The 13,372-nt window shown below is 38.2% G+C and overlaps 1 protein-coding gene across 1 annotated transcript in view; it reads right to left on the minus strand.

The window, feature by feature from the left end:
• Positions 1 to 13,372, minus strand: part of PHF21B (PHD finger protein 21B) — a 68,468-nt gene that overhangs the window by 11,163 nt on the left and 43,933 nt on the right. Inside the window, exons 5-7 of the mRNA XM_031597236.2 lie at positions 9,686 to 9,737; positions 3,282 to 3,358; positions 656 to 710 (exon numbers count right to left, since the gene is read on the minus strand). Of these exons, the coding sequence (XP_031453096.2) occupies positions 656 to 710; positions 3,282 to 3,358; positions 9,686 to 9,737 (184 nt within the window). The remainder of the gene's footprint in view (positions 1 to 655; positions 711 to 3,281; positions 3,359 to 9,685; positions 9,738 to 13,372) is intronic.

The raw sequence follows: 13,372 nt of genomic DNA on the forward strand, positions 1-13,372 counted from the left end.
GCTTCTTCACATAAGCTAATTATCATCTCAAATGACTCCTCTCAGTTGATCATTCTCAAGGATTTTACCATGAAACTTTCAGCATCTGAAGTTCTCATAAGTACAAGATTGGTAGACATCTTCAAGGCCATCAAATCTAGTTTAATTGCCCCAGCTCTTAGAGTGAGAAAAATTGTGGGTTTTGGCCACTGTTTTTAAGGCAAATGTTAAGGTAAATTTCTAGCTTTCAGAAGTAGATAGCAGTTTCTTAAAGCTGAGAAAAAGAAGCAAATGAAAAGTCCAGAATAGCAATTAATTTAGATCCAATTTTCAATACACCTTTTTATGCACTTGGGGCTGGCAGTGCTATCTTCTTGAATCAGTCCTCTCACTGCATGGTGCTTATAGTGCTAAAGACCAGATTTACCATTGATTGCAGAGACTTTGGATCCATTTCTACACAGTTTTGACCTTTAGCTTTATCCATTATTATTATTATTATTATTATTATTATTATGCAGGAAAAGCATCTATATTCACTCGACACTAAAAAGTTCAGGGTTCTTACACAAAGTAATACCCTATAGTATCCTAGTAGTAATTCATATGAAATCCTACCAATAAATATTTAACATGCAATTAGAATAGTAGTATATTCACTTAAAAATATGCTTACCTCTTGTTGAAAGGAACAAGGGGTTATTCAAAAAATTTGATGCAAGACGTTTCCGCTGGATAGGAAAAAAACCCACAGCATTATTGAAAAGTGCTCTAGTTGTCTCTTACTGTTACATATAGATTATTTCTATGAGCTCTCATACACAACAAAGTATCCAAAAGCCAGTTTAGTGTTTTAGATTATTCACTGCTAACCCCTAACATAGCTATATAAACGGTTGCCTTATTTACCTCTCTAACAGTTTCTTCATAGAGCAGTTTCATGTACATTAGATTTTATTAACAAGAGAAATGCAAATTGCAAATGTTATAGATTGTGTTTCAGGTTATGTTGCAGAGGCTCAAGGCAACAGCAACAGTAGCAAATAAACAATGTCTATAAAGGAAAAACTGCACAATAAATTGTTGCTGTGAGATGACATCTTTATTTTCAGGTGGTGAAATGGTGATGGACTTCCCAGCTGCAGAAACACATCACTACTTTCTATGACACTTGCCCACAGTTAGCTGGAATATATTTTGTTTGCAAGCAATGCATTAATGCCCAAGTTAAATATTTCTCTTTCAGAAGTTAATATGTATGTTCTTTAGGAGTGGGTCGTTGTTTTAAACTACTGAGGTCACCAAAGAACTTTGAATTTGCAAACACAGCCTGCTGGAAACATGACTGAGATGTTAACAGAGATGTAATGCAGTCCATCACCAGCTTATCAGATTGTAAATGCTGTTGGTCAATAGCTACTTGGGCTTCATTAACAGTCTACATAGCACCTAATTGTTCCTCTACACCATCCTTGTACAGCAGGACTGCAAACAGTACCATTAGATGTTGTTATACTCTGCTTGAAGGAAAATTAGAAGGTTTTTGCTAATAAATGATTTATTCTGTGGTGAGTAAACTGTTCTTTTATACACAGATGCCTGGCAGCCTGTTAATGAATTCTAAATTAATGTTTCTTTTGTCAAAATATTCAGCCTGAAACGCAGCCCTTTCCAATGAAAAAAAAAAAAAAAAAAAAAGTACCCAACCAAACCAACACCAACAACAAAACACAACAGCAAAGACACAAACCAAACCAATCAATCAACCAAAAAAAAAAAAAACACCTGGATGTTGACAGTGGGAAAGCAACGTCTCAAAAACATTTTTAGGAAAAAAAAAAAGCCTCAAAAATTGATATGCACACCATTCAACTGAAAATTGTGATCACACTTTTGTAATCAAGAAAGTCAACATCACCACTATAGAGGCTGAGCTCCTGCCGTTTTGAGGGGCGTTGGCAAATAGATAGTCTAATTTATATGCAATTCCAATTTAAACAATCATGAATTAAAGATCATTCAGTAGACTAAACGTAAATTAATTTGCACCAAAATGCCTGAAATGCCACAAAATATCTCAACTCACTGATTAGCAAATCAATCTGAGCAGCTAATTGATCAGAGAAAAACCATCTGCCTCCATTTTACTTGAACAGCATTCCCCATGGTCAGTATTTAATGATAGCTCCTAATGAGGACACAGCTGATCAGCTATAGGACTCTTTCACAGACATTTTTTATTCCATGCTATGTCTCACCTCAGGATAAACTTTTGAGAATAGATACAATGAGAAGTAAAAACTAAGGGTGTAACAGGCCTCTTCCATCACCCCTTTTATCCCTGCTCCAAGACAAATGAGTTTCTCTTGAACACTGATCAGAATACAACCACAAAACTGCTACTTCTTAATAAACTTGTTGAGAGAAAAAGGTTTTAGAGAAGACACTACAAATGTAGTGCTAGCAAGACTACAATTTCTACTGTGTTGAACACTGGATGTATGAACATCAGTATTTGCTATGAAGAGGTGGCTGGAGAAAAACTGAGGAGTTCTGAATAATTCAAATTCCCAGAGATGTTCTGAAGAATAAAAATGTCCAATGTTTTCAAAAAAGAACAGTCAATTCACTAAGAAGCTTGACTACACTGATAGGCTTCTTCTTAGTCTTATCTATCTGCTGTCTGCCAACAAACACAGAAATCTGAAATTTTTGCATGCCAAAAATTTCACATCGGTGATACCCACATACAAAAAAAATCACTTTATTTAGGCTTTAAGAACTTAGAACACAAAGGGATCTTAATTAAATGGAGAGCTGCCTGTGAATCAGTTTTATTTCTGCAGGAAGCTCAAATAGTAACCCCGAGCTGTGGTGAAATGTTAAAGGTGGAATTTTAATGTGCTGAATAAATCTGTATTTCTCAGTTCAAAAACAAAATGCAAGTTTGAAAACACTTCTGTTCTCCTAATATGACTAAAAGGACCATCTGTATGGGTAAAGGAGTAATTAGATCCCACAAAAAATTGGTCCTTTCGGCCTTTACTAAAACCAATGTGAGTTCTAGTCTGAAGCAAGTGATGTTATGGGGAGAAAATCTGTTGCTTAGTTACTGAGATGAAAATCTGTGTGGTTTTTTTTTCTTCACATCAATATTCCTTTACAAGTGAATCTGTGGTTCTGTATTCATATCTACGTCTGTAATAAGAAGCACTTTTAAACATTTTATTGACATGAAATAGCACAGTGGCAAAAAAAAAAAGAAAAAAAGAAAAGAAAAAGAGAAGTGAATGATCAAGTACCTCTGTTTCCAAGAGTCCACTGTAGGCTGGATTTGCTGTGCTTCTTCTCTTCCTTTCCTGACGTTTGCTCTGAATTTCTGTAGGCATAGAAAAAAGCATAAATTGTGTATTTCTCATTCATCAGGGAAAAATTCAGATCTAACTTGTTAAGCAAAATGCTTCTGCCCTCAATCTCTTGGGCTTTATGTTCAGTTTCAGTTTCTAAAGTGTTAACTGGGTTGCAGCAGCATTGATATTTGCTGCAGTTCAAGGCCTGACATTAATAAGTTTTTCCCTGTAAAATTCAGAACATGTCATTTTTTATTTTTCCCCTCCTTCACAGTGGACTTGTGCTGCCCTACAAGATTTTTATGATGGTCCCTCAACACACACATTTAGCAATCATCAGCAGAGAGTTTTCAAAATGCTATCAATGTCTGCTATTAACAAAGCAGAGCATATAAAGCAGTTAAACCTTGAAAGTTATATCAGATGAGAGAACAGAGATCCTTTTAAGTTTTGTTGACATTACTTTTTCTCCATGGAGGCTAGAAAAAGGAGTCAGAATTGCATTGCTAGACTCAGTTCTATCTAGGGCACTATGACTTATTCATCCAAAATACACAACTTCACAATCCTGAGCAAAATGTTGCTGTGAGCCATACATGGCACTGCGCCACTGGAAACAGCAGCACATAATTGTTCTCACTGAGCCACAGTCCTGCTTTGAAAAGGAGGAAACACATAACTCTCTCCCGCTAAAAGGCAATACCTATTGAAGATGGCACTTACTCAGGACTGCACTTAGTTAAAATTAGTTGTGTGTATGCTTCTAGAAACATGTACAGAAAGGAAGAGTGAATTCCTGGCCCATTGAAACCTGCAAGCTTATTGCTGCTTTTATCTGAGCTAGGATTTTATTTCTGTCACATGGAATTTCTTTTTCCAGCTCTTTACGTCAGTTCAGAACAGCGAGATTATAAGAGTGTATTTTAAAGCATACTTTTAGTGAAATTCACTAATAAAGTAAGAGCAGATATCAACAAGGAGAGTTGTCCAACATCCACTCCCTGACATGAAAAGCCAACCATGTCCTGTGCTGAATCAAAAGAAGCGTGGCCAACAGGCCGAGGGAGATGATTCTGCTCCTCTCCTCTGTGCTGGTGAGGCCTCAGCAGCATCTACATCCAGATGTTGAGCCCTCAGTACAGGAGGGATGTGGACCTGTTAGAGAGTGCCCAGAAGAGGGCCACAAAAATTGTGCAAGGCATGGAACAAATCCCCCACAAGGACAGGCTGAGAAAGCTGGGGCTGTTGAGCCTGGAGAAGGGAAGGCTCCAAGGAGACCCCAGAGTGGATTTTCAGTATCTAAAGGGGAGCTGTAGGAAAGAAGAGGATAGATTCTTTAGCAGGGTTTGTTGCAAAAAGACAAGGGAAAATGGTCTCAAACTAAAAGAAGGGAGAATTAGATTGGATACAAAGAAGAAGTACTTTACAATAAGGATAGTAAGGCAAGGAACAGGTTTCCCAGAAAGGTGGTGGATGCCTTGTTCTTGGAGACGTGGAAGGTTGGGCTGGATGGGGCTCTGAGAAACCTGATGTAGTTGTAGACATCCCTGTTCACTGCATGGGAGTTGGAGTAGATGATCTTTAAAGGTCCCTTCCAACTCAAAAGATTCTACGATTCTATGATTCTATGTGTGCAGCTAGCCTGATGCTCCATTTCAAAATGTTTACCAAATGAATATCTCATCCTACAAACTTTGCTATAAGATATTCATTTGGAAAACATTTTGAATGCACTGAGAGATCCCATTAGGCTGAATGTTCCCATAGTCACTTCCATTGTGTCTTGCTTTGAGCACATTTCCAAGAAGAGGAACTGGCAGGAACACTAAGCCATCAGCCCATCAAAGCACCAGGAAGACACCCTACAGAAACTCAAGACACCATCTGGTTCTGCAGAAGATCTGGTCTCTCCTGTAAACATCTGAGGTAAAGAGTCCCATCTCAGAATTTCCTCAAAATTCAGAATATTGAATTCTAGCTCTCATTTGCAACCCAACAGTATGATATAGTCCATCTTTCAGGATGCTTATGATGATTCTTGACACACAGTTCTGGCTTGCAAGCACCTTCACCATGAGTAAAAAAAGGGCCATGTATGGTATGAGTATTACTGGTCACATCCTGAACATAGTGTCACTAGGAACGAGGCCAACAATCTGCATGGATTTTTTATGGCTCTGAGTTCCAGGATATTGATTTGAAACTTCTCATTCCCAAAGGACTATTGGCTAAGCTGACACTTCTTGGGGTGATGAATGTAGCAGAAGAAAATCATATAGACAAGAAAAACAGAGGAACAACCACTTGCATATTCTGGCTGGGTTTTCTCACTGGCATGGGAACATCATCTCTCACACTTGGGTGTCTTTTTCTAGCACAGTTCAAGACAGGTCTGATTCCCAGACTGACATGGGATAGACATATGCTGCCACGTGCCTCCTGAAACTATGAAGCATTTCATTATAAGAAACATGTGATGCAAGACTATAAAGCAGTGTGCAATAAATTCCCTGGTTGCAACCACTGCCAGCATGTTGTTAACATCCCCACTGCTATGACACCTGCAAAGAGGAGGCTCTTGTGTGGGTAATGGCTCTGTCCTACCATTAAAGTATTACCTGGCTATGAAGAAATCACCATCCTGAAGCTTCCAAACCCTACATCATGATGGGAATATGGCGTCAGCAGCTGCATGAGTGCTACGTGTGGATCCATTAATCTACCACAGAGCCACAGGGAGAAAGATAGTCTCAGTCTTACAAAGGGAATGCACTCCAGGCCAAAGGTGCCAGGGATGTAATAGAAGAAGAACTCATGTGCCTTGATGCTAGTAGAGAGAGAGGTAGTGGGCGAACACTGATTTTGGGCTTTGGTTCCATCAGTGTGAGCAGGAGCTGTGATTTCTGCAGCCAGCCCCAGAAACCCAGTGAATCCAAGGGCTGCAGAACCTCAATATCCTCATGGCAGTGTAGGTAAAAAGCTGGAGCAAGGGCTGCCCAGACTTACTGCTTCTCAAAGGTTGTCACAGGGATGCAAGATACTGGTTTGGGAAAAGAAACAAAGTACCTGACACGGCAGAGATTTCCATGTATCAGAGAGCACAGCTAGGCTGAGTGTCTTCATGAGAAGCCCATGATGGATCTGTAGCTCTCTGCCCTTTTGGGTCCCAGAATTAAGAGAGAATTTGTTTGATACATGCTCTCACCAAGGCAACAGAAATATTTGCTGTAGCCTAACACATGTGGTAGAGACCTGGAACACAGCTTTGGAAGAGGCATAAGTGTGGTGAAGAGATAAAAGATGGCTGGGGGGGAAACGTAATCATAGTGGAAATAAAAGGAAATAGAGAGAAACTAATGAACTGAAATGGCACTGGATGTCCTCTACCCTATACTGCCGTCAGGGAGGGAGGGCACAATGTCAGCACTTCATTTATAGAATGAAGGAGTGCATACATCTATCTATAAGTAATCACACCCAGTTAGACCAGAGGCAGAGACTGGTATACAATCTTTTGCTGCTTGCTATTTCTGCTACAAAGCACTGAGCATGTTTTCTTTGCTACCTCTTTCACAGCAGGGCTTAAAGAAGTGAAAATAAATCATTTGTTTTAATTTATTAAAACAGTCCAATAATATAAATAAATATTTCAGCTATTTCAGCGTCTTTTTTTTTTTTTTCTTTAGCAAGACCTGAAGTAAAGAATTATTTAGAATGGTTTCTTTTTTTTTTTTTTTCTATCTAGAATTTAATTTATTTATTTTAATACAGTGGCAATGCTGAGAAGTATTCTTTGAACCTTCAATGTCACAACCATACACTGCATCACAAATTTATTCTTTAGTTTGTTAATTTTAAAAAGTATAAACCAAACAGAAAGAAGGAAACCTAAGTGGTAATGCATTTGTCAGAGATAAATAAAATTGAAGATAGCTTTTTGTTGGAGGCAAAGCTTCCACAAGCTACTGCCTTCATCAAAAAACACTCTGTATGGTTATTGAATAAGACCTGTAATGACAATTCCTCTTCAATGCAATCTGTATCCTGCAAAACATCAGTGGAAGGGGTTCTGATGATCATTTACTGTTGAGGACTGGGGATCTGCAGAACAGAGTTCTTTTCCCAGTAAGGGGAAAGAACCTCCTCTGGAAGTCAGGTGGAATGACTGGGCTGGTAGAGAAATCCTTATAAGAAAGGTATCAGAGCTCCTCATCACAAAATCAATGAATATAACGAAGAAAATCAGTAACACTGAGATGATGTTACTGAGTGAATAGTCTTTTAATGACTCAATCCTGACACAGCCTAATTCAAAAAATGTAAAACTGAGGAATATATTAGCAGTATTAAGAGAAACAGAACCGCACAATGATCACTACTTCCTGGTAAATCATAGTGGCTGATAACCATAAATATGACACAGCACTAAAATAATAACCTTTAGCCTGTGAAAGCTAAGAGGGTATTTCTGGGAGCTGTAATCACCAACAGTCATGACAAAATACCCTTTCCATAGTAAATAGCTTTTGGTGAGAGCCGTTTATTTCAAGATAGTGGGAATATAAAAATTGAATATATCTGAAAGAATTGATTCTGGAGGATAAGTATTATAGTAGTTAGGTTCAAAATGTGCATCTCTGCACTTACTGTTCTGTACAACAAACACAGCAGAGCAGTTCTTGTCATTTTGAACATAAGCATTAAATCCATGTGAACAATTTATTAGTTCCAATAAAATCAAAGAGCAAAGAATTATTCAAAACAAAGTTCTGTTGCAAGCATAATTTCCACTTCAGCATAATTTCAAATGCTGTCCTATTTTCCCTAGACAAAGAAAACAAGAACCAGTCATCATTTGCACTTTTTGGATTAAAAATCTTCTCTCAAAATTGCTGTGGCTTTTTAATTTCCATTTCAATCCATTATCATTAAGGCATTAAAAAGGCTGATGGCTTAAAGTTTCTCTAAAATGCTTTCAAATTCTCAGTCGCTGGGACATCAAATGATTTTCTAAAATGCAGTTTTAAAGAGGAAAGAGACAGAAAAGAAGCAAAGAAAAAAAGAAAGCCCAGAAAACCTGCTGCATGTATGGAGAAGCCTTTATAATTAACACACTACTTTCTCCAGAATTCACAGCCACTCTTAAAACCAGAGAAGAGAAGAAAAATACCTTATTAAAAAAAGCTGTAAATAAGTTGGACTCTTGAGTAAGCAAGGTATCTAAGAATGTGGCTAACTCTAAAGCACATATACAGTCATAAGCAGTGTCAATTATCATTAACATTTTTGTTATCAGGATTCATTCCTGGCTGGCCTAGACACCAGATTAACACTCCATCTATCAGTGGAATCTCACCAACTTGAACTGGCTGAGCATATAACCAAAACACATCAACCTGTAGATTTTTTCTTAACAATAGCTCCTCTCTCCATGAGAATGTGCCCATTCTGCCAAGAAACCCCCAAATCCATTTAACACCACTGGCAAATTTGCTGAACAAGTTCGTTTTTGTTCTCATCTATATCCTTATTTAGAAAGACAAAGGTGAAGCAAAGAATGGTACAAATCTGCTAACTTCTGCAAGGTTTTTTTGGAAGGATGGAAAAGAAAAGCAAACACTATGCGACGGCTGCCTTTACATTATATGCAATATCTGTTTGAACACATATTTTGAGGCCTAGGAAGTTGTACTAGCAACTCTCACATAACAGCAAGATCAGGCTCATGAAAGTCTGCTTATTTTGGCTAAATAAAAAGGAGTGGGAAAAGGAAGACCTTGGGAGAGGTAGTTTTTAAATTCATTAAAAAACACATAAAGCAAATGCAGAATTTCACTACTGTCATATACATTATTCTGTGGAGCTCTAAAGATGACAGATGGTTTACCCAAGAAATGAGAGCGTGTCCTTCTCACGTGAGGAAAGAGGGAGGGCATGCTCGCTACAGAAGACTGGGATAAACTTTCTATCTTTGAATGACTCTTGCTGACACTTCAGGCAGACCAAAGTTGGCCAGAGCCTTTGCAGACTTCCAGCTTCACTATCTTCCTTGGCAGGTAACTGCCTTTAAAAGACCATGTTGACAGAGTGAGCCCCAACACCAGGTTATGCCAGGCATGCTGCTGCTGGCTGCAAAGCCAGTTGTCACACCATGTGTGATGAGATGGGAGGCAGAGCAAAACACAGACACCCATTAATTTGAGGCTGAAAAGCACAACTGTACACAAGCAACATTTTACCTAATCTTTAATTGCCCTTCTGAGGACAAAACCACCCATTTCTTTCAGCTGTGGAGCAGCAGAGAGAAAAAATATCACTCAAAAATCTGAACTGTGAAACAACACATGCCATCTTACCTTCCAAATGTTCTGTGGTAACCAGTCCTAATGCTACCATGAAGGCAATTTTCTATGAAAAAAATAAACAAGGGTTAGATTTTCTGCTGTGACAATCCTGGTAGAAGTAAGTAATCTAGCACTGATAGAATAAGCCTAATAAAGGTCTTTTAGAAATGTCTATTACCTAAATGCATATGAAAAAGCAATTCAAGATTTGCTTCAGATATGCCTGGTCAGTCATGCCCTACTTGTAGAACTATAAGTAGTGTTCAGAGACATAAGGCCAGTGCTGTATGAGTACGAACGCTACATAACACATGATCAAAATACAGTCAATTCGATTTCATATTGCTAGTTGCATTGTTACTCCACTCTTTCGAGAAGTGATTGTGTATTATTATCACTGTCTGGACCTGGCACTGTTTTTACTGGATATGAGCAAGCTGTACTAAGAAAATATGACACACACTTTCATTGAACTTTACAATACTGTACATCTGTTAATAATCAAGAAGACATTAGAAGTATAGTCTCCCAACAGAGACTCTCCTAATTAGTCTCTCCTAATTGCAGCCTTTCAGTACCTAAAGGGAGCCTACGAACAGGAGGGGAATCAACTCTTTGAAAGGGTAGATAACAGCAGGACAAGGAGAAATGGTTTTAAGTTGAGGGAAGGAAGATTTAGGTTGGATGTCAAGAGGAATTTCTTTACAGAGAGTGGTGAGGTACTGGAACAGGCTGCCCAGACAGGTTGTGGATGCCCCATTCCTGGAGCTGTTCAAGGCCAGATTGGATGGGGCCCTGGGCAGCCTGGTCAAGTATTAAATGTGGAGGTTGGTGGCCCTGCCTGTGGCAGAGGGGTTGGAGATTCATGATCCTTGTGGTCCCTTCCAACCCTGGCCATTCTGTGATTCTGTAATTCTGTGAATAGAACAGTTCAGAAATTGCTCTTCCCAAGTTACAGAAAAAACATAACACGCATGAAGTACAAATAAACACTCTGATACCATCCTCCACTGGGGAGTGAACAAATACCTTGCACTAACAGTGGTGAACTCACTTGACAGTGGGGAATGTGATCTAAAATATGACTGAGAATTCTTGTACATTGTATACATACAAAACACATTTGAATATCAACAAAACTTCAACACATAGCTGTGCAGTAATAGGGCCAGTACTAGAGCAGACTTTTACATTTTGTGTCAGTGATTTCTCATTGGGAAATTCTTCCTGGCAGAAAAAGTTTTGCTGGATCAGAAATTCCTTTTTATCCATTCTGTTTTCTTAAATGGAAAGCTGAAATTCTGCTATGTAGTTCCTAGCCCAAACTGAACTGAACTCTTGGTTTCAAGTCAGACCCGGGATAACACGAAGCCTCCTTTCTGTGCTGTTCTGAACAGCCTTGTTGGGCCATGTTACACAGGTGGCGTTTTCACCAGGTGCTATTCCACAGGAGAGATGATCTAACTTGAAAACCCAAGCTATTAGGAACACAGGCAAGCAAAACTCACAATCCAACTGTGGCAAAGCACCCAAAGACCATTGGAGGAGATAATCATCATGCTCAACCAAAATAAAATGAATAGGTTTAGGTTGAACTAACTGGAATGTTTAGGTAGTAGAAGGTCAAAACGTTGTTTCGACCAGAGAAACAAACAAACAAACATAGAACACATTTCAACAGTCCCAAGTCAAAATTAATTTGACTGCCTTGTTGATGAAAAGTACGATGATTCAACTTTCAGTCCAGGATAAAATCAACTAGTAAGTCACTTTCATGCATCAGTAAAAGGAAGCACATGCTCATTTTAGAAAGGAAGGATCTAGCTAAGGAATGGGTTCCTCAAAAATTAGAGGGTGAGGATTGGATATCCATACTGTTCTTCCATCTGTGAAAATATCTACATTCAGGAGATGAACTAACAAAGCCATAAGATAGGAATACTGTCACTCCATGATCCCCTAGTATGTAATTCCTCCTGTAGATTAAATAAATGATAATTTAAAACCTAATCACTGGCAATTTAGATGGGACACATGCTATATTTCTGCCCTCCATAACTCTGGTAATGACAAGCACATGTACATATGCATGTCACACTCTGATTTCATTAATGCCTCACTCCTTACATGTCTAAAACACCAGCTACACACAGTGGGGATTCCACATGTGAAGGGAAAGATGAATACTTGATCTGAGATGAGACCCACTGTGAAGATCTGAGAAGAAAATTTGTCAATTGAGTAGAATTACAAGCTTCTCTTCACCCCTACTGAAAGTAACTTTGTGGCAGGATACGTCAGCGCTCTGAGCAGAAGTGACAGCAACATTTCAATACAGAATTAAGAGAGTTGAAATGGTTAATGTGAAATGTATTTTCCCAATGGAGAATGGATTGTCTATCTTACCCAAAGATCAGGCTGTAAAGGGAGCATGTATTTTCTGACATCTAAACTAACATTATTTGTGTACAGGAACGCTTGCTAAACAATTTTCTCTCTTTATACTAACAATATTCGAATACATATCTAATTAAAGGTAATGAAAGCATACTTGCTTAACGTACGAAGAGCTTTCATAAATGGACTTGATAATTATCTCACTATTAAAGAAAGGAAGCATTAGCTTTTATAGTTGTTTGAAAGATGGATTCTTTTTAAAGGTTTCAGTAAAAGCTGCATTCATTTTAACAAGCATATTATATTAACAGCATTTTTAAAATGGGTTTTGCTATTTCATGCTCATGCAGCTCATTGGATTAAACTCAAAATACTGCTTCCACTGCAGTGCTTTGCTTTCAAGTACCACTGAGTAATGGCAGTGCAATGCTGTTTCTTCTCTGCACAGAAATCCACAAAACTGATCCTTTAGTTTTTCCAGCTTTTTAATCACTAGCATTTAGTCCCAAATAGCAATGAGTATCTCCTTGTCCTTGTAAGATAGAATTAAAATCACCGTTAGCTAAACAACCAGCATTTCTGGCATTAATTTTTCTTTTAAATAAAGAAACGCTAGAAATGTACCAGAAATGTAACATTTTACTGACACACAAAATGAAATGCAAAATGTTTTGTGCAATTCTGACCGTCTCTTTCTGTACTAAACTCAGTAAAACAGTAACAACAACAACACACTGATGACACAAAAATAACAGGCACTTTCTTCACAGAAGAACTGCTCCCTAGCATAATTTCTTAATTTCTAGCTGGGGAGCTGAGTCTAGAGTCAGTTTCCCAGCAGAAAGTTCAAGGCAAGAACAAAAGACAACCAGCATCCTTGATCTCTTGTTTGTTTAGGAACTCAGGAACTGCAGATGGAACTTCTGGCTACTGGAAGGTCTGGTTATTTCTGGATTATTTATTTTGAATTTTAAATGTAATTTGTTCAATCACAGTCTCTCATGATGGACATTTATGTTGGGACATACTTGAGTTCCTGCCCCAGTTTTGTGCTTTGAAGACAAACAAAGGTGTGGAGAGAAATGCTTAGGTTGCTTATTTTCCTTAAGAAAAGATCACGGTATGTTTGTTACTCTTTGTCTCAAATTTAATCATCTGTTAAACAGCCATGACTGCTTTTAGAAATATGCAGTATGTCTTTTCAGAAGCAAAACAAAGATTTTTACAAAACCATTTCATTTTATAATTGCATGTTCTATTTATGTCATTACATGTGTTTACACTAATTATGTTGTTAACTCT

Source organism: Phasianus colchicus, chromosome 1 (genome assembly GCF_987193195.1).
Source record: "Phasianus colchicus chromosome 1, bPhaCol1.hap1.1, whole genome shotgun sequence".
In the NCBI taxonomy this organism is placed as follows: Eukaryota; Metazoa; Chordata; class Aves; order Galliformes; family Phasianidae; genus Phasianus; species Phasianus colchicus.